The 21102-nt window shown below is 41.4% G+C and overlaps 1 protein-coding gene across 3 annotated transcripts; it reads right to left on the bottom strand.

The window, feature by feature from the left end:
• Positions 1 to 819: 819 nt before the first annotated feature.
• On the bottom strand, positions 820 to 10568 carry AICDA (activation induced cytidine deaminase). Of its 3 annotated transcripts, none has more exons than XM_077953600.1 (5): positions 10373 to 10512; positions 4534 to 4681; positions 2899 to 3169; positions 2483 to 2598; positions 820 to 2017 (listed from the first exon to the last, which is right to left on the bottom strand). In XM_077953600.1, the coding sequence occupies exons 1-5, from the start codon at positions 10378 to 10380 to the stop codon at positions 1964 to 1966; spliced, it is 597 nt and encodes a 198-aa protein (XP_077809726.1). In that variant the 5' UTR covers positions 10381 to 10512; the 3' UTR covers positions 820 to 1963. The 3 variants fall into 3 exon arrangements, with proteins under 3 accessions (XP_077809726.1, XP_028685087.1, XP_077809727.1); XM_028829254.2 differs by having other exon boundaries at positions 2483 to 2568; XM_077953601.1 differs by lacking the exon at positions 2483 to 2598 and having other exon boundaries at positions 10373 to 10568.
• Between the last annotated feature and the right edge of the window lie 10534 nt (positions 10569 to 21102).

Genomic DNA, 21102 nt, shown 5'->3' with positions numbered 1-21102 from the left:
ACCATTACTTCAATGTTACAATTACATACATTGTTATTAGAATCATTCCTACAGTTATAAATTTATGAAGCTTTGGGAATCCATTTCAATATATCAGAAAAGGAAATCATGTTAATAAAAATATCATTAGACACAAAATAATATAAAATATAAATGAATACATGAAGTAACAATTTTTAATATTTAACTTTTTTACAAACTTATGTACAATAAGATTAAAATAAGACAGCTGTGTATACAAGTTTTCCTATGGATCTGTTCATCTTCACTGCAAGGGTTGCTAGGTAATAACTGCACACGGATATAGTTATTCTGAATATTTTTCTCACTATCAAAGACAGTTGTTAGGGACAAATAGACACCAAATTGAGATAAATAGGGAATCCCTTATTGGCTCCTTACATTTTGTTGGATAAAGCACAATTTCCTTGCAATGCTTTCCCATCCTTCTCTCCCAAATATTGTTCTCTTTCTCTTTCTCTCTCTCTCTCTTTTTTTTCCCTTTCTTTCTTTTTTTTTAATACAGAGTCTTGCTCTTAACACCCAGGCTGGAGTGCAATGGCACGATCTCGGCTCACTGTGACCTCCACCTCCTGGGTTCAAGCGATTCTCCTGCCTCAGCCTCCCAAGTAGCTGGGATTACAGGCACCTGCTACCATGCCTGGCTAATTTTTGTAGTTTTAGTAGAGACGGGGTTTTGCCATGTTGGCCAGGCTGGTCTCAAACTCCTGACCACAGGTGATCCGCCCAGCTCGGCCTCCCAAAGTGCTGGGATTACAGGCATGAGCCACCACGCCCGGCCCTCTCTCTCTCTCTCTCTTTTTATTTTTTCTTTTTTGAAGAGACAGGGTCTTGCTATGTTGCCCAGGCTGGCCTTGAACACCTGTCTTCAAGTCATCCTCCCTCCTCAATCTCCCAAGCAGCTAGAACTATAAGCGTGTGTTTTATCGTTGGCAGCTTTATCATTCTGTTTTGTCACAACTCTCTTATATAGTTAATATACCTTTGGGAGAAGCATCACACACATACAAAAAGTAGCAGACCTTGACCTGATTGGCATTTCTGAGATTAAGAGACCCAGGAGAGCCAATAGATTTTCCTCTTCTCAACATTCAAGGGACTTCCTTCCAATTGTTCGCTAATAATGATATATGAAGTTTGTGGGTATTTCTAAATTAGGGACTTCCTTAAAAGAGTTTGTGTTTCCAGAAGATTTGCTACATCAGCCATCAACCCATTATTAGGGTGTCTTGTTCACAGTTCTCCTGCCTATTTTAAGATCCTTTATTAAAATAGCTTGAAGGTGACCATGCATGGTCTATACCTCCATCCCCACCCATAACAATCTTCTTTTATACAAACATAAAAACATGCTTCTGCTGATTAAAACATACAGCACATCATTGGATATTAATGCTTTGGAGAGATGGTTTGGGATCACAATCACCCAGATACTCTCATTAGGAGGTTCTATAGATCATGGCCTGATGGAGGAGTTTGTGTTACTTGAAAGTAAACATCAAGGGAAAAGAATAGAAAAATCTATCACTAACACCATTGTTAACTCAAATGAGTCAAATAATAAAGGATGTTGATATAAAAACTTTTGATCCTCTCACCATGCTTTCTAGGATCTACCTTCTGCTCTCATCCCACCTAAAAGTCATAGAAAAGCGTTGACACTTTAGGATGCTCCCAGGTCCTGCCATTCTGTTATTCCCAGTAGGGGACAATATTGCATTCAAAACTGCACCAATTGCAGCATGTCCCTGGTCAGGCCTGTGTTCCTTCTCTATTTTCAAGACATAGATCTTTTTAAAGAGTCGCATATAAATATTTTTTCTCTAAACTCTAAGAAAATGAGAGTTGAAGAAGAAAACCAGAGAAGACTTGAAGGATTGTTTTTTATCCACTGTCTTCAGCAGAAATATTTCATCGTGTGTGACATTCCTGGAAGTTGCTATCAAAGTCCCAAGGTACGAAATGCGTCTCGTAAGTCATCAACCTCATACAGGGGCTGTAGAGAAAGAGAGGGGCAAATTGAGTGAATGGCTTCAAAACTCAGTTGGAGGTTAGTGGGGCCGGAGAGGCTTCTAAACTGAATGGATGGCTTTCTAACATTTTGGAAGAAAGTAAATTGGGAAAGAGTTTTTTGGGATTTTTTGTTTTGTTTTGTGTTTTTGTTTTTCTTTAAAAAAAGGAGAAAAGAATTCTGACCAGGAAGGAAACACAACCCTGGGGATAGACGGAAATTTAAAAATGTGAAACAACAAAAGAAAGAAAAGGGAAGGAAAAGGAACCTTAGCAGAGGGCTCTGAATGGTGAAAGAGCAGAAGAAAAAGCTGATGTGGAGAAGCAATAAAGTTTTCATCAGATGAAAACTGAGAGTGATTAAACAATAAGAAAATATAAGAAATATACGAAGCTCCAAAAAAGACTACAGAGAAAGAAAGGAAATTTAAAAAGCAAGGAAGCCCCTTACCAAAAGGATGCGCCGAAGCTGTCTGGAGAGACGAACTGAATTTTCATGCAACCCTTCCCAGGCTTTGAAAGTTCTTTCACGATTTTCTACAAAAGTATTCCAGCAGTAAAAATAATCTTTAAAAAAAAAAGAAAGAAAGAAAGAAAAAAAGGCGGGGATGTGGTGGTAGAAGACAGTTCAGGTTCCAAATCGAGGGAAAAGAAAGCAACCTGGCCCCATTTTCTTATTTCCTCAGGGCCTTGGCTCTGAGCCATTTACTCTTTCCTCTACTTGTAACCTTTAATTTCGGCTCCAAAGGTGAACCAGAATCCCCGCCCACTTCTTCCCCTGGTGCTTCCCCACTGACTCATTCGTTCTGCATCGCAATCCCGAATGAGGGCTGCTGCACTGCGCCTGCGCGGAAGGCCCTTTCGCACCTTTGAAGGTCATGATGGCTATTTGCACCCCGGCGCGGTGCAACCGTCTCAGCCCCTCAGGCTCAGCCTTGCGGTCCTCGCAGAAGTAGAGGCGCGCGGTGAAGATCCTCAGACTGAGGTTGGGGTTCCCTCGCAGAAAGTCGGCCACATGTCGGGCACAGTCGTAGCAGGGGCTCCAGGAGGTGAACCAGGTGACGCGGTAGCACCTGCCAGGGTCTAGGTCCCAGTCCGAGATGTAGCGGAGGAAGAGCAATTCCACGTGGCAGCCGGACTGGGGAGACAGAGAAGACCCCGCTAACATTCACTGACTTCTTGCGGCTCTGGTAGCCTTAGTCATTGTCTCCTACAATGATCTTTGGGGATGCTAGGAGCTACCGTCCTTGTGTTACAGAGAGGCTAAGCAACTTGCTCGGAAGAGCACACCAGTAGGTAGAGCTGAACCCTTGGCTGCACTAGTCCTGCGGAGTGAAGGAAGGCTATGGGTTTTTGCGGAATGAGGAAGATGAAGTGCGCTGAGTTTGGAGGAAGCAGTGTCACACTGCCTCACCGAAGATTTAATTTGTGTTTATGAAGTTGCTTTTTGCACCTTTTGAGAAGGAAAATGGCTGCAAGTGCCTGTTGATGTAACATTGTGGAAATATACCTGGACCACTAGGTGGAGGTAGGACAGTTTATGAGGATCTGAAAAGCGGAAATAGATTTTGGTAAAGCAGACAGATGGGTGTTGTAAGAGAAGTACTAGGCACTGCCACGAAAGGTAAATGAAAGTGCTTGGTAAAACCAAAGCCTTCTGAAATAGAATGTGTCATGTCACCAGATAGGAAGGAGACTGGCATGTACCTAATACAAATGTAGGCAAAGAAAATTGCATGGTAATATAACCATCAAACAATGAACCATATGATGACCTTCCACCCCATGGATGCTTCCCTGAGATTCCGCCAAGTCCAGAGGTCACAGCATGTTAGGATAAAGGAGATACCCACGGGCAGAAGTTTATGTAAACCCGTCTGGATTTTGGTGAAGAAGTCTCTTGGAAATGTAATTCTCTCGGGTAGCTGAAAGATCAGTTTAATTCATCAATCAGCTGAGGCTTCTCTGAGTTTTCTGGGGATCACCATGTTGAATGTATTCACTGGTCTATGATCCATGTGAACAGGAGGGAAAAGAAATCATTTGGAAAACAGAATTGAGCCACTGTTAATTTTTTCCCAAATTCTTCTTCCTTAATCTTCAAAAATGCTTAAGACACAATTTGTTTTTCACATTTAAAATTTTTGCTTGAACAAGCTGATAATATTCTCCCAAATAAAAATGATTTTAGCTTAATTAATCTCAAAGGCAATTCAGAGGCTGAGGAAAGCGGGTAAAAATTTTGGGAGCAGTTGTTCTTGGCATTGAAGGAAAGTGTGGCATTAGGGTGCCCAGCATTACTGGGGAGGAATTAAATCACATATTTTGGGCCACGTCTAATATGGGTGCATGGACATGGAAAAAGAAAGAAAAAAAAGATTTGAGGAATGTAATAGAGACACGAGTGCCAAAAAAGGATGGAAGTAATACCATCAGCAGGTGGCTCTAAAAGCACTTACAGTTGACCATTAGACTGCTTGCAAAGCAGACTTTAATTGATACCTTATTGCGAAGATGACCAAAGTCCAGTGAAAAGGAAGTAGCACTGTCCCGCCTCTTCACTACATAGCACAGGTAGGTCTCATGCCGACCCTTAGCCCAGCGGACATTTTTGAAGTGGTAAAGAAACTTCCTTCGGTTCATCAAGAGGCTGTGGGTGAGAGGAGGGAGAGAAAATGCAAGAGTACAGTTTATTATCTGATCACTCTAGATTTTCCTTCAGCTTTTTAAAGAAGTCGTTACTTGGGCTAAACCAAAGAAGATGCTCTGGCTTCCTCTGCTGGATGCCTGAGCCCTACTGAGCCCTGTTGAGCCTGGAATCCATCATAAACTCCTTTTCCTGCTTATATTTAAGGCCAATTGAGAGATACTCATCAAGGACCCCAAACCCTTACCCACAAGACGGTCACCTCCTGCCACTGTCTCCTAGATGCTGATGACTTGGAATTACAATTAAATTTGTTCTTCAACAAGAAAACAAAACAAAAAATAAAAAACTTGTTCCTCAGTCCCATAATTATATTTTCAGATTTCCCCTCCAGTCTTTACCTAAGTGTCCAACTTGTACCTCAAACTCAAAATGATCAAAACGATATTCCTCAACTGCCCCCTGTCCTAAACTGCCTCTCCTTTGCCACCTCAGGTAAGCAGGTTAGCATCCTTGACTCATTTCTTCTTCCTCGGTCCTCATATTTAATTCATCATCTAAATGTGCTGATTCAAACCCCCCAATATATCTTGAATTGGTACCTTCTCTGTCTGCGGTTCTCTGCTTCGGTCCAAGCCCCCATTTTCTTCCTCCTTATCTGTTGTGCTGGCCTTTTAACTGGTCTCTCTGCCTCCAGTCCCTCCAAAATAACATTCTCACAGTGTCACCACCATGATCTCACAAAAACCCAGGTGCACCATGCCATTTCCATGCTGAAGAATCCCGATGGTTCTCTTCTGCCCGCAGAATAAACTCCAAACTCTTTAATGTGGTGTTTAGGCCACTTTTTACAGTTGGACCTCAATCTGAATTTCTTTTTTTAATTTTTTTTTTTTTTTTGAGATAAGGTCTCACTTTGTTGCCCAGGCTGAAGTACACTGGCATGATGTTGGCTTATTGTAGCCTCAACCTCCCAGGCTCAGGCAAATCTCCCAGGGTCAGCAGATCCTCCCACCTCAGCCTCCTGTGTAGCCGGGATTACAGGCACCCACCCCTGTGCCCAGGTAATGTTTGTATTTTTGGTAGAGACGGTGTTTCACCATCTTGGCCAGACTGGCCTCGAACTCCTGACTTCAGGTGATCTGCTCACCTTGGCCTCCCAAAGTGCTGGGATTACAGGCATAAGCCACTCCACCGGCCTATTTTTTAATGTATAAGAGTAATACCTGGCTGGGCACCGTGGCTCACACCTGTTTTTTAATGTATAAGAGCAACACTTGGCTGGGCATGGTGGCTCACACCTGTAATCCCAGCACTTTGGGAGGCCGAGGCAGGTGGATCACCTGAAGTCAGGAGTTTGAGACCAGCCTGGCCAACATGGTGAAACCCCATTTCTACTAAAAATACAAGCATTAGCCAAGTGTGGTGGTGAGCGCCTGTAATCCCAGCTACCCAGGAGGCTGAGGCGGCAGAATTGCTTGAACCCAGGAGGCGGAGGTTGCAGTTAGCTACGGTCACGCCATTCCACTCCAGCGTGGGCAACAAGACCAAAACTCCACCTCAAGAAAAAAAAAAAGAAAGAAAGAGTAATATTTGATCATTGTCAAACTTGAATACTATGGAAAAATAGAAGAACTCTAAATTTTAAAATATTAAAGATTTTTAAAATCTCGAATATCAGTGTCTAATAATGATAATTAGACATAGTGTCTAATGACAATGACTGTGAAGATTCTTGTGTTTATTCCTCTAGTCTTTCTACAGGCACATATTTACATAATTTGGATTATACTGATTGCATGTGTGATTTTGTACTCTGCTGCTTTTTTAACTAGGCAAAATAATCCAAATATCTTGCTATGCTATTCCCACATAATGACTGATTTCTCCTCCTCTTTGGTTTCTGGCTCCTAGCACAGTGTCTTGCATATCATAAGCACTAACTTGAATAGCATTTGTGGAAATACTCTGGTAACCCAAGTTTCTTTAAAGAAATCAAGAGTCCCCATTGCAGCTGCAAACAGCAACACAAGCTGTACAGCATGGTTGATATGAAAGCACAGTGGTGCCTGGATTTTGTCCCTAGTCTTTTCCAGAAATGCATTTATCCAATTTGTGGAGCTAGTGCTGTCACCTAATGGTACGGGGCAGAAATGCAGAGAATTTGCGAAGTAAAGGGCTCAGGAATTTGAATAACGTTTGCTGGCAAGAGAATTGAAACTTTTCTTACTCATTATTTTTTCTTACATTGAGGTATAATTTACATACAGTAAACTTCAACCATTTAAGATGCATAATTCTACGAATATTTTTGGGTGTAAACACCCCAAACTGCTACCACAGTCAGGATACAGAAGCTGAATCACCACCCTCACCCCACCAGAGCTTCTTCCTCCCCCTTTGCAAACCTTCCCCTCCCCACAGGGCAACCACTGATTTGCTTTCTTTTTTTCCTCTTTTTATGGAGAATGGAGTTTCACTGTGTTGCCCAGGCTGCTCTTAAACTCCTGAGTTCTAGCAATCCTCCCATTTGGACTCTCAAAGTGCTGGGATTATAAGTGTGAGCCACTATGCCTGCCCTGATTTGCTTTCTGTAACTATAAGTTACTTTCATTTTCTAGAATTTCGTATAGCATACATTATCTCCTCCTTCGTGTCTGACTTCTTTCATTTAGCGTCATGACTTTGGGATTCATCCCAAAGTACCTTCTTCCTTTGTCCTGCAGGGTGGTATTCTATTGCATGGATATAGCACATGTTGTTTATTTGTTCGCTTGGTGGTGGATATTTGGATAGTCTCTACTTCAGGGTTTTGTGAATAAAGGTACTATGAACATTCATGTACCAGTCTTTGTGTGGATATACATTGAGAATTGATATTTTAGTAATGTAGTGCCAGTGATAGACCCTGACGTTAAAAGTTAAATACCAAAACATCAGCCTAACTAAGGAGATCATCTAGGACAACAGTTCTTTGTAGTTGTTTCCATTTATTTTTCATTTTTCTTATTATTTTTTTGAGGCAAGTTCTAGTCCTGTCACCCAGGCTGGAGTGTAGTGGCGCAAGCATTGCTCAGTGCAGCCTTGACCTCCTGGGTTCCAGATTCTCCTGCCTCGGCCCCCTTGTAGCTGGGACCACACGCACATGCCACCATGTCCAGCTAATTTTTGTATTTTTTTATAGAAACAAGGTTTTGCCATGTTGCTCAGGCTGCCTGGGCTCAAGCGATCCACCCACCTCAGCCTCCCAAAGTGCTGGGATTATAGGGGTGAGCCACTACACCCGGCCATCTGTTTCAATTTAAATGTCTCCCCCCACATACATGAAGCTTATTGGAAAGCACTTTAAACCTTAGGCAGCAAACTGGCTTTATTACCAGTATACACATTATGTAAGGTAAAAATTAGCCATATTATTTTAAAATTAAAAATGCATATTTTGATCTAAATGGATACTAGGCCAGATGCAGTGGCTCATGACTGTATCCCAACACTTTGGGAGGCCAAGGCAGGAGGATTGCTTGAGCCCAGGAGTTCAAGACGGCAGATAAGCTATGATTGCACCACTGCACTCCAGCCTGGGTAATAGGGTGAGATTGTCTTTAAAAAAATAAAAAGCATAAGAAACATAAAATGAATACTAAAAAAGATACAATAATAATTAGCTTTATTTTAAAAGGGTAATAATTATTATGGTCATTACCATAGTACCAACCACCATTACTATTACTATATTAGCATATAATAACCTTTTATATATATAAGCTCAACACATAATAGGTGCTTAATAAGTACAGAAGAAAAAGAAAAGCAATTCTCCCTTTGAGGCCCAGGGTTAATTAAGCATCATCTCTTACCAATAAATCTCTTTTCTATTTAACTTACCCTCCTGAGCTGTATAGATGAGAAAGGCAAAGGAAACCACCTCTTTTTACATGAACCTTGGTTGGTGGGATGTGTGTGTGTGTAGAGAGATAGAGAGAGAGCCTTATCATAAGGAAGAAAAAGTGTCCTGGAAGTCTAGATAAGAAGGATGTGGCACAGATAAAGGATTTCGGGTGGATTTTTGGGTCCTACTCTACATGGAAATGCCATAGGCCCGCACTGTTTCTGTCACATGTTACCAGTCAGAGCGAAATGAATTGCATGATCCTAACCTGCTAGTTAACTTTGTTGATCCATTACTTCCCTTCTCTGGTTAGGGGCCTGTTTCCAGCTCCCTGTTCTGGTCATTTCTCTCCGGGGTAGGAAGCACTTTGCCGAAGGAGTGTTTCAAGCCTGCAGGCTGACAGCTGCCTGGACAGCTGTGCTCCCTGAAGCAGAACCCTAGCTGCATCCCCAGCCGTGCAAACCAGAAACAAGCGGGTTAAAAATAAGCCTGACCAAGTCATTTTGCCATCACCGATGAGCGCCACAGATACTCTCCTCTTTAATGATGATATTAATCGCTCTTTCGTCCTATTGAATTTCATCTTGTCTCCTTTTCTGTCTTTCTCTGAATTTCAACTGCTGAGTTTACCTTTGCTTTGCATTTTACTTCGAACAAGTATTTCCAATGGACCCTTCACAAGGACCTATACCTCAGACTTGTTTTCAAAATCTCGGTGTAAACTGAGGAGACATTTGATATTGTTTGCCCTCAAGAAAATTTTCTGAAGGATATTAAGTCCTCCATTAAAAATCTTTATTCTGTATATTGAATGTGATGGCTCATGTCTGTAATTCCAACACTTTAGGAGGCCCAGGCAGGAGGATTGCTTGAGACCAGGACTTAGAGACCAGCCTGGGCTGGTCTAAGACCCCGTCTCTACAAAAAAATATATTTTTAAAAAATCTTAATTATGTAATGCATGTTCTTTATAAAGGAATTAAATTGAGGTAAAGTATAAGGATTAGGCATTATTCTCATACATTCATAGTAATCATAAAGGTAGGAATAGAGTAAGTTCTATGATATTAACTGATCAAAAACTGCAAATAAAAACATTGTGAGGACCTTAACCAAATTCACACCTGAGAGGTAAGTTAAGCTATGTCTGAGCAAATGGAAAGATTAGTTAATAGTAAAAGTGCCATTAACTGCCTAACAATTAGTCCTTTAACATTAAATAACTTGCTTGAATGAATTTTTCTCCTTGTAATGGACATAATCAAAGTGACTTTCAAGCAATTAATTTAAAATGTTTGGCATTTCTAAAATTACAAATTGTCTTACTATAGCTAAATTATTTCAGTAACATCTCCCTAGGAAAGTGTGTCTTCAAGTTGTTTTATTGTTGAATATGTACAAAATTATTATGAAAATTGACACTACCATTTTTAGTACAGTACTGCTATTACCTTTTCATGATTTGAGTCTCTAAAGATTTGCTATGTTCATATTATTACCATAAATTAGTTTCAACCATGGTACAAATCTCAGGACGAATCAGTACATTGTACACACTACTTCTTCTGCCACATGAAAAAGAGAGAAATCGAGAGAAGTCTGAAACAGAAAGAATTGGCTGACAGCATATAAGATCTGAATAGAACAAAAGGAGACAGATCAAAAATATATATATGCATATTGATCAAGCTGATCTTATCAGTCAGACAGTTATATGAGAGAAAGGGATAGCTACCAGTCTCATTACTCAGTTTGCTCTGAGAGGAAGGCCAGTGCAATCACCCATGAGGAGACTGCCTCTTTACCTGTCCATAGCCGTGTCCAGAGTGTCTTTCTTGGCTCCCTGAAAGTCTCAGGCCAGAAAAATCTTGCTTCAATTAATGATGGTTCTCTGCCTCAGTCTGACAGTGCATTGGCCCTTCACATTCAAATTTGAGCTTGCCCTTTTGGGCTCCTCCCCTGACAGCATCACCCCCACCAGGTACCCCAACGGCCTTGCTCCTGATTTGGATCCAGTGAAGATGGGTGGGTGGGGCTGTCATAGGCAGAGTCACACAGGTTAAACGATTGAGGGCAGCTCTGCTTAATGTTTAGGTTCCTTTAGGGCTGCTGCTCTGAAAGTCCAGTCCATGCTCCACAGCTAGCAAAGATCAAGAGGCAGTAGCAGCAGACACTTAAATTGTAATCATGATAACACAAAATAAAAGCACAATGATAATAGTAATATTTATGTAAATACCTTAAAGAGCATTTAAATAGCTTCTTGTGTTGTCGTGTTAAAGAGCACTTAAAAAGCCTCTATTCCCCCATAGTGTCACACTATCTCTGAACTCAGTAGAGACAGCCACTAACAGTTCCTGCTTTGCAGTTAAGCAAATGAACTCAGTTATACAGAATTTAGAACACAAAAATTTTCCCTCCCAAACCATGGATTTTTTTCTTTCTGATTGCATTACAAGAATTGCTTGAAGACTAGATATTTACACCAAAGAATGATTTTTGCATGAGCCATCTTTTTTAGAAAAAAAAAAAAATCCTTAATTTGGAGTCGGAAGCAGCAGCAGTCCCCCAAAATACAAAAATGCTTATTTCACCAGACAGAATCAGTGTCTAATTGACTACATTGAATTTGGAAAACAGGCTAAGATCTTCAAATAAAAGACTTTAATTTTGTGCTCGCATAGAACTTGGTCTATTAAAGATTTTCTTTCTCTCTCCTACTGTAGCCCATATGCATTCTATTTATTCACTGAGTAGATACTTAATGGCTACTGTGTGATGGAAACTATGCCAAGTGCTAGGGATGCAATGGTAAGCAATGCAGCTAGGATCTCTGCCTCAAGGCTTTGATACCATCTATACCTTGATGATTTTCAAATCAATAGCGCTAGCTTGGACCATGTATTTGTCTGTTCCCACACTGCTGATAAAGACATGCCTGAGACTGGGGAATGTATAAAGGAAAGAGGTTTAATTGACTCACAGTTCCACATGGCTGGGGAGGCCTCACAATCATGGCAGAAAAGCAGGGGACATCTTACATGGTGGCAAGCAAGAGAGAGCTCATGCAGGGGAACTCCCTTTATAAAACCATCAGCTCTTGTGAGCCGTGTTCACTATCACAAGAACAACATGGGAAAGACCCACCCCCATGATTTGTCTGCCTCCTACTGGGTCCCTCCCATGACAAGTGGGAATTGTGGGAACTACAATTCAAGATGAGATTTTGGTGGTGACACAGCCAAATCTATCAGACCGCTTCCTTCAACTCAAGACAAGGGTGTCCAGCTTTCCTCTCAGAATCTCCATTTGGATGGCTGAGCACCTCCAGCCTGTCTAAAACAGAACCCCTCTTCTCTGCCTTACCTGCACTTCTTGCCATCTTTCCCATCTCAATAAACAGCAGTATTCTTCCAATTGCTTGGCAAAACCTGGGCAGAGTGTCTCTCAACTCCCCTCTTTCTTTTAAATCCCATGCACACTCCATTAGCAAATCCTGTTCTCTCTGCTTCCAGAATATATTCACAAACTGATCACTTCTCACCACCACCTCCAGGTCCAAGCAAACTGGATTAGTACATTTTGCCTCCCAACTGGCCTTTCTGCCTTCCCCTTCTTCGATTATAGTCTGATCTCCACACAGCAACTAGAGTATTCATTCTGGAACATTTAAGGTCATGTCACTCCCCTGTCATAACCCTCCATGGCTTCCCATTCTCTCAATACAGGCCAGCAGCCTGAGATGGCCCACAAGCCCCGCTACCATCTGCTCTGCTTCATCCCTCTGGCTGCATGTGCCTCCACTTTCTCCCTTGCTCACACAAAGAGCACACACTCCTTCCTCTGCCCTTGAGGGTCTCTCTGCTGAAAAGTTATTTTTTTGTGTATGGTTGTGGCTTACACCGTCATGTATTTTACGTCCTTATTCAAATACTCTCTGGTATTTGAGATTTGTCCTAGTCACCATATCTAAAATATCAACCAAATCTCACCATTCTGACACTCCCTTGTCCCCATCCCCTAAATTATTTTTCTCTTTAGTACTTATCACTTAAAATACACTCCTCAGTAAACTAAAGACAAGTAAAATAATCTGTTTAAATTATTTTTTAATTAGCCATGAGATTCGAAATAATAATTAGTTATAATTATTTCTAATAATTATATAATTATAATCATTACTATTTTGAGGCAGAGTCTCTCTGTGTCACCCAGGCTGGAATACAGTGGCGTGAACATGGCTTACTGCAGGCCTTGACCTCCTGGGCTCAAGTGACACTTCTGCCTCAGCCTCCCGAGGAGCTGAGACTACAGGCATGTGCCACCACACTCAGCTCATTTTTGTATTTTTCTTTAGAGATAGGGCCTTTCCATGTTGATCGGGCTGGTCTTGAACTCCTGGGCTCAAGTGATCTGCCCACCTCAGTCTTCCAAAGTGCTGGGATTACAGGTGTGAGCCACTGCACCTGGCCTTGTCTAAATTACTATTGCTGAAAAAATTCCTCAGGGCACCAGCAAGATAGTAGACAGTAGTTGCCTTTGGCACTCTTAGTTCTATAGTACAGTTGATCAAGGAGCAGAATGGAGACTCCAAATTCATCTGCAGTGTCCACTGGAAGGTGCAGGCGTTTGAAATCTGATCCCTTTAAGTTGTATCCTCAGATGTCAGTTGGGCTTTTATCATATTTTCACCCATTTGTCAAGAGAATAACACACAGGTACACACAATTGGGTTGTTTTATTGTTTTAAATAAAAATGGCATAGATTTAAGGTGCATAACATGGTGTTTTGATATCCATAATGAAAGGATTACTACAGTCAAGCTAATTAACTTATCCCTCTCCTCACATAATAACCTTGTATGTGCAAGTGTGTGTGGTTACCGCACCTGAAATCTACTGTCTTAGAAAATTTCCAGTATACAATTTTTTCTTTTTGAGACAGAGCCTCACTCTGTTACCCAGGCTGGTGTGCAGTGGCATGATCTTGGTTCACTGCAGCCTTGACCTCCTGGGCTCAAACAGTCCTCCCACCTCAGCCTCCCGAGTAGCTGAGACCACAGGTGCACACCACCACCCTGGGCTATTTTAAAAAAAATTTTTTTTTGTACAGAGAGGGTCTCACTATGTTGCTTATTTGGGTCTTCAACTCCTGGGCTCAAACAATCCTCCCATCTCAGCCAAAGTGCTGTGATTACAGGTGTGAACCACTGGCCTGGCCCAATATAGTATTTTTTAACTACAGTCATCATGTTGTGCAATAGATCGCTAGACTTATTAATCCTGTATAACTGCAACTTTGTACCATTTGAGCAATGTCTTCCCATTTTCCCTACCTCCCCATACCTAGTAACCACCATTTTACTTTCTTTCTTTTTTTTTTTTTTTTTTTTGAGACGGAGTCTCTGTTGCCCAGCCTAGAGTGCAATTGCGAGATCTTGGCTCACTGCAACCTCTGCCTCCCAGGTTCAAACGATTCTCCTGCCTCAGCCTCCCAATTAGCTGGAATTTCAAGCATGCACCACCACGCCCAGCTAATTTTTGTATTTTTAGCAGAGACAGGGTTTCACCATGTTGGCCAGGCTGGTCTCAAACTCCTGACCTCAAGTGATCCACTGACCTCTGCCTCCTAAAGTGCTGAGATTACAGGCGTGAGCCACTGTGGCTGGCTCACCATTTTACTTTCTGCTTCTATGTATTCAACTTTCTAGGATTACACATGTAAGTGAGATTATGCAGTATTTTTCTTTCTGTGTCTGACTTATTTCACCAAGCAGAATGTCCTCCAGATTTATCAATGTTGTTGCAAATGGCAAGATCTCCTTTTTTAAAGCGGAATAATATTCTTATTCTGATATATACATATATATATGTGTATATATATATATATATATATATATATATATCACATTTTCTTGATCCATTCATCTGTCAACAGACACTTACGTTGTCTCCGTATCTTGGCTATTGTGAATAGTGCAGGAGTGGACATGGGAGCTATCTCTTCAAGGCACTGATTTCATTTTCTTTGGGTGTTTACCCAGAAGCAGGATTACTCAATATGGTAGTTCTGTATTAGAAGTTTTGAGGATCGCATAGTAGTTCTATTTTTAGTTTTTTTTTTTTGAGAAACATCCATACTGTTCCCTATAACAGTTGTGCCAACTTACATTCCCACCAACAGTGTACAAAGGCTCTTTTTGCTCCACATTCTCACCAACACGTGTTTTCTTTTGTCTTTCTGGTAGCAGCCATTCTAACAGGTGTGAGGTTATGAGATAGGAAAAAATAAAAATGTAAAATGCGAAACCAAAAGTATATAATAGGGGCCAGGCACAGTGGCTCACGCCTGTAATCCCAGCACTTTGGGAGGCCAAGGCAGGCGGTTCGGGGTCCGGAGTTTGACATCAGCCTGGACAACATAATGAAACCCCATCTCTACTAAAAAAAAAAAAAAAAAAAAAAAAAAAAGCCAGGTATGATGGCAGGCGACTGTAATCCCAGCTACTCGGGAGGCTGAGGCAGGAGAATTGCTTGAACCCGGGAGGTGGAGGTTGCAGTGAGCAGAGATTGCACCACTGTACTCCAGCCTGGGTGACAGAGTGAGATTCTGTCTCAAAAAAAAAAAAAAAAAAAAAAAAGATACATATGAACAGCCGGAAGAAAGTACAGAGGGTAAGAATGGGAGGCGTCTGAGCACAGAAGCTTCCTTCCCCTAGATTTGGGGTGTGCCACCCTCCCGCTACACAGACATATTTACCAACTCAGAAGCTCTTTGAACTCCATAGTTCAGGGATTTTTATGGAGCCTTGGTCATGTAGGCACGATTAATTATTAACTCTATTCCCAGCCCCTTTCTTCTCTCAGGAGAACAGGGAGTGGGGCTGAAAATTCTAAGCTTCTAGTCATTACTTGGTCTTTCTGGGGACTGGCGCCTCTCCTAGAGCCTATCAGAAGTCATCTCATTAGAACAAAATATACTCCTGTCATCCAGAAATCCCAAGCTGTTCAAAAGCTCTGTGTCAGATGCTCTTATCACTCAGGAAATTCTCAGGGCTTTAGGAACTCCGGGCCACGAACCAGGGGCAGAGACCAAATATATATTATTCTTATTCTTTCACAGAGATGATATCTCATTGTGATTTTGATTTGTATTTCCCTCATGATTACATTTTCACACACTTGGACAATTGTATGTCTTCTTTTGACAAATGTCTATTCAGGTCTTTTGTCCATTTTTAATTGGGTTATTTAGGTGAGAATAAATATGATTTAAAAGCTGTTTGTGGACCAGGCGCGGTGGCTCACGCCTGTAATCTCAGCACTTTGGGAGGCTGAGGTGGGCGGGTCACTTGAGGTCAGGAGTTCGAGACCAGCCTGGCCAACATGGTGAAACGTTGTCTCTACTAAACATACAAAAATTAGCTGGGCATGGTGGCGCGTACCTGTAATCCTAGCTACTCGAGAGGCTGAGGCAGAATTGCTTGAACCCAGGAGGTGGAGATTGCAGTAAGCCGAGATCACGCCATTATACTCCAGCCTGGGCAACAAGAGTGAAACTCCATCTCAAAACAATTTTAAAAAGCTGTTACAGAAATACTGTAAGTCTTGAGAGAGATGTAACTGTGTTCTGAGTCACATATGGTTGCAACATCTGCTTCTCAAGTTATAGACTAACCCACTTCCTTATTTTTCTTGTACTATATAGTAACTAGAGAAAATTAAATGACATCAAGGACAAAAACCTCTTGCCTTGTTAATTAATGACGCTTATTATAGATTAACTTCTCCTTTGTCATCTTGCTTTGCTTAGATCAGATGACAGAAAACATATGACTATTACACCCTCTGCAAAAGATGCTATATGTACCCTTCCCAAAAAGAAACACTGCCTATAGTCAATCAAATTGTTATAACTATGCACCAACCTTGTATGAAAAATGTTGTAATTATGCATAAACTCCTGTGTCTCTACCTGTATAAATGATACTTTAACTTCCCTAGTTTGGAACACTGACCCCATTTCCTTGGAGCTGGTGTTCTTAATGGACTATCTTCAAACTTTGTCCTTGAATAAACTTTATTTAAATTAGATTCTGACCCTTTTGATTATTTTAGGTTGACATTTTTGTTTTGGTACTAAGTTGTATGAATTCCTTATATATTTTGTATATTAAATCCTGTTCACCTTTTTTTTTTTTTTTTTTTTTTTTTTGGAGACGGAGTCTCGCTCTGTCGCCCAGGCTGGAGTGCAGTGGCCGGATCTCAGCTCACTGCAAGCTCCGCCTCCCAGGTCTACGCCATTCTCCTGCCTCAGCCTCCCGAGTAGCTGGGACTACAGGCGCCCGCCACCTCGCCCGGCTAGTTTTTTGTATTTTTTAATAGAGACGGGGTTTCACCGTGTTAGCCAGGATGGTCTCGATCTCCTGACCTCGTGATCCGCCCATCTCGGCCTCCCAAAGTGCTGGGATTACAGGCTTGAGCCACCGCACCCGGCCAGGTTTTTTTTCCTTTTTGAAACAGTGTCTCGCTCTGTCACCCAGGCTAGAGTCCAGTGATGCAATCACAGCTCACTGCAGCCTTGACCTCCCAGGCTCAAGCAATCCTCCTGCCTCAGCCTCCTGAGTAGCTGTGACTACAGACATAAGCCATCATGCCCAGATGATTTTTATACTTTTTTTGTAGAGATAGAGGCCTCTCTTTGTTGCCCAGACTGGCCTTAAACTCCTTGGCTCAAGTGATCCTCCTGCCTCAGCTTCCCAAAGTGCTGGAATTATATGCATTAGCCACTGCACCTGGCCAGACATTAACCCTTTCATCAAATATATGATTAGCAACCATTTTCTTCTAACCTATAGGTTGGCTTTTCATTTTGATGACTGTTTTCTTTGCTGTGCAGAAGCTTTTCAGTTTGATTTAGTCCTGCTTTTTATTTTTGCTTTTGTTGCCTGTTCTTTTGGTGTCATAGCCAGAAACATCATTGCCAAGGCCAATGTCAAGAAGCTGCCCATTCCCACCCCCATTTTCTTCCAGTAGTTTTTTGGTTTCAGGCCTTATTTAAGTCCTTAATTCATTTTAGTTGATTTTGGTGTATGGTGTAAGATAAGGGACCAATTTCATTCTTTTGCACGTGGATATCAGTTTTCTAACACAATTTATTGAAGAGACTATCCTTTCCCTACTGTGTATTCTTGGTGCCCCTGTTGAAAATTAGTTGACCTGCTGGGTGTGGTGACTTACGCCTGTATTTCCAACACTTTGGGAGGCCAAGGTGGGTGGATCACTTGAGGTCAGGAGTTCAAGACCAGCTTGGCCAACATGGTGAAACCCCATCTGTACTAAAAGCACAAAAATTAATCAGGCATGGTGGCTCACACCTGTAATCCCAGCTACTTGTGAGGCTGAGGCAGGAGAATCGCTTGAACCTGGGAGGTACGGGTTACAGTGAGCTGAGATCATGCCACTGCACTCCAGGACAGGCAACAGAGACTCTGTCTCAAACACGCACACACGCACACACACATGCACACACACAAAGAAAATTAGTTGACTTTGTATGCTGGCGTTTATTAGGGATCTTTCTATTCTCTTACATTAGTCTACATGTCTGTTTTTATGCCAGTACCATACAGTTTGACTACCATAGTTTTGTGATATAATTTGAAATCAGAAAGTATGCTGTCTGTAACTTTGTTCTTCTTTCTCAAGATTGATTTGTGTATTCAGGGTCTTTTGTTCCATACAAATTTTAGAATTGTTTATTTCTTTGAAAAATGGAATTTTGATAGGAATTGTGTTTAATCATTTAATCTCTATGTCCCTTTATTTAGTATAAACTTTTTTTTTTTGAAGGAGTGGAGTGCAGGCTGGAGTGCAGTGGCATGATCATGGCTCACTACAGCCTCGATTTCCTGGGCTCAGGTGATCCTCCCACCTCAGCCTACTGAGTAGCTGGGACTACAGGTATGTGCCACCATGCCTAGCTAATTTTTGTACTTTTTGTGGAGATGGGGTTTTGCCATGCTGCTCAGGCTGGTCTCGAACTCCTGGGTTCATGTGATCCGTCTGCCTCGGCCTCCCAAAGTGTTGGAATTATAGGCGTGAGCCACTGTGCCAGGCCAGTATAGACATTTTAACAATATTAACTCTTCTAATCCATGAACACAGGATATCTTTCCACTTATTTGTCGTTATCTTCAATTTCTTTCATCAATGTTTTATAAGTTTCAGTGTATGTATCTGTCACCTCCTTGGTTAAGTTTATTCCTAACTATTGTATTATTTTTGATGCTGTCATAAATGAAATTATTTTCTTGATTTCCTTTTTGGGTAGATCTTTGTTCTCGTAAATAAATGCAACTAATTTTTGTATGTTGGTTTTTTAATCCTGCAAGTTTACTGAATTTATTAGTTCTAATTTTTTGTGTGTGTGGACTCTTTAATTTTCTACATACAGAATTATGTCATTTACAAAGAGAAATAATTTTACTTCATCCTCTCAAATTTGGATGCCTCTTATTTTTCTTGTGTGATTGTTCTTGCTAGAACTTCCAGCATTATGTTGAAAAGAAGTGGCAACAGTGGGCATCCTTGCCTTGTCCCAGATCTTAGAGGAAAAGTTTTCAGCTTTTCCATTAATTTTGATGTTAGCTGTGTGCTTTTCATAAATGGCGTTATTGTGCTGAGGAATTTCCTTCTATACCTATTTTGATGAATTTTTTTCTACCATGAATGAGTGTTGAAGTTTGTCAAATGTTTCTACATCTCTTGACATGATCATGTGGTTTTTAATATGACATAGCACATTGATTGATTTGTATGTGTTAAATCACTCCAAAGGATAAATCCCACTTGGTCATGGTGTAGAATCTTTTTGATGTGTTGTTGAATTTGGTTTGCTACTATTTTATTGAGGATTTTTGTATCTATCACATATTTCTTCCTTCCTTCCTTCCTTCCTTCCTTCCTTCCTTCCTTCCTTCCTTCCTTCCTTCCTTCTTTCCTTCCTTCCTTCCTTCTTTCCTTCCTTTCTTCCTTTCTCTTTCTTTCCTTCTTTCCTTCTTTCTTTCTTTCTTTCTTTCTGAAACTGAGTCTTGCTCTGTCACCCAGGCTGGAGTGCAGTGGTGCAATCTCAGCTCACTGCAACCTCTGCCTCCTAGGTTCAAGTCATTCTCCTGCCTCAGTCTCCCAAGTAGCTGGGATTACATGTGTCCACCACCACACTTGGTTAATCTTTTTTTTTTTTTTTTTTTTTTGAGACGGAGCCTCAGTCTGTCACCCAAGCTGGAGTGCGATGGTGGGATCTCAGCTCACTGCAAACTCCGCCTCCTGGGTTCAAGCGATTCTCCTGCCTCAGCCTCCTGAGTAGCTGGGATTACAGGCGCCTGCCACTATGCCGGGTTAATTTTTGTATTTTTAGTAGAGATGGGGTTTCACCATGTTAGTCAGACTGGTCTCCAACTTCTGACCTCAAGTGATCCGCCCGCCTCAGCCTCCCAAAGTGCCGGGATTACAGGCACGAGCCACCACGCCCGGCCAATTTTTTTGTATTTTCAGTAGAGATGGGGTTTCACCATGTTGGCCAGCCTGGTATCAAACTCCTGACCTCAGGTGATCTGCCCACCTCGACCTCTCAAAGTGCTGGGATGACAAGGCGTGAGCCACCGCACCCGGCCTTTCACATATTTCTTAATGGCAGCTCTTTTACACACACACACACACACACACACACACACACTCTCACATCCTTACTGAAACTGAAATTGTTTTTTAAAGCCCAATAGTTTCCCTGACAAGGGCCCTCTTTCTTCCTGCTCAGCCTCTGACTAGGGAATGATCCCATTCTCTATACAAAAAATCATCTAAAAAGTTCAGCCAACAGCTAGAAAGCAGAAAAGCTGGGACTGAGATTTGAATGCGTCAGCCTTATTCCAAAGCCCATGCAATACTCTCAAGCTGGTAAAATCAACCCCACAGACCTTAATCTATCTGACCATATCAATTTAGAAATCTTCATCAGAGCTACAGAGAAAGATCCCCCCGCCACCTCCACATAACTGTATCATTTAGAATTGGTATATATCAGGCAAACTCAATAAATGGCTTATGCAAGAAAGACTTTGTCTTCCACCCAAAAATGTAGACAGTTGACCTAGCAAGTATCAAATCTAAATCTAGTTGAAACATGGACCTGTACTTCTTTGGAGCTCCCTGTTTTATCAAAAGAGGCTCTGTTGGCAGAATTATCTGTAGATATTTGTTTACTCTATTTTATAAAGTGTATTTCCTATGGTGCTGGCAAAACCTAATAAACACAACACAAAATACAGTCTACATTCCTGTATAATGTCTCTTTCTGTTTTGAAAATCTTGTCAGTATATAGACTGTAAAAAAAGATTCTCTCTAACATATATCAATCCGTTTTAGATATTCAGCATTTGAAAATGAAGTTCCTGAAGAGAAACAAATATTCTGTTTGTTTTGATGTTCTACCCCTTTGGGGTCAAGTTAAAAAAGTGATTTTATGAGAAATGT

Source organism: Macaca mulatta, chromosome 11, assembly GCF_049350105.2.
Source record: "Macaca mulatta isolate MMU2019108-1 chromosome 11, T2T-MMU8v2.0, whole genome shotgun sequence".
Classification (NCBI taxonomy): Eukaryota; Metazoa; Chordata; class Mammalia; order Primates; family Cercopithecidae; genus Macaca; species Macaca mulatta.
Note: the sequence above shows the minus strand (reverse complement) of the source record. Positions and strands in the feature narration are given on the sequence as shown.

Bases quoted from the DNA above. Each gene is read 5' to 3' on its own strand.
- AICDA (XM_077953600.1), bottom strand. The intron at 2,599-2,898 runs GTGCGAAAGGGC...TTTTTTTTAAAG, and splicing joins AGCCATCATGACCTTCAAAG to ATTATTTTTACTGCTGGAAT. The intron at 2,018-2,482 runs GTAAGGGGCTTC...CTTTCTCTACAG, and splicing joins AGCTTCGGCGCATCCTTTTG to CCCCTGTATGAGGTTGATGA.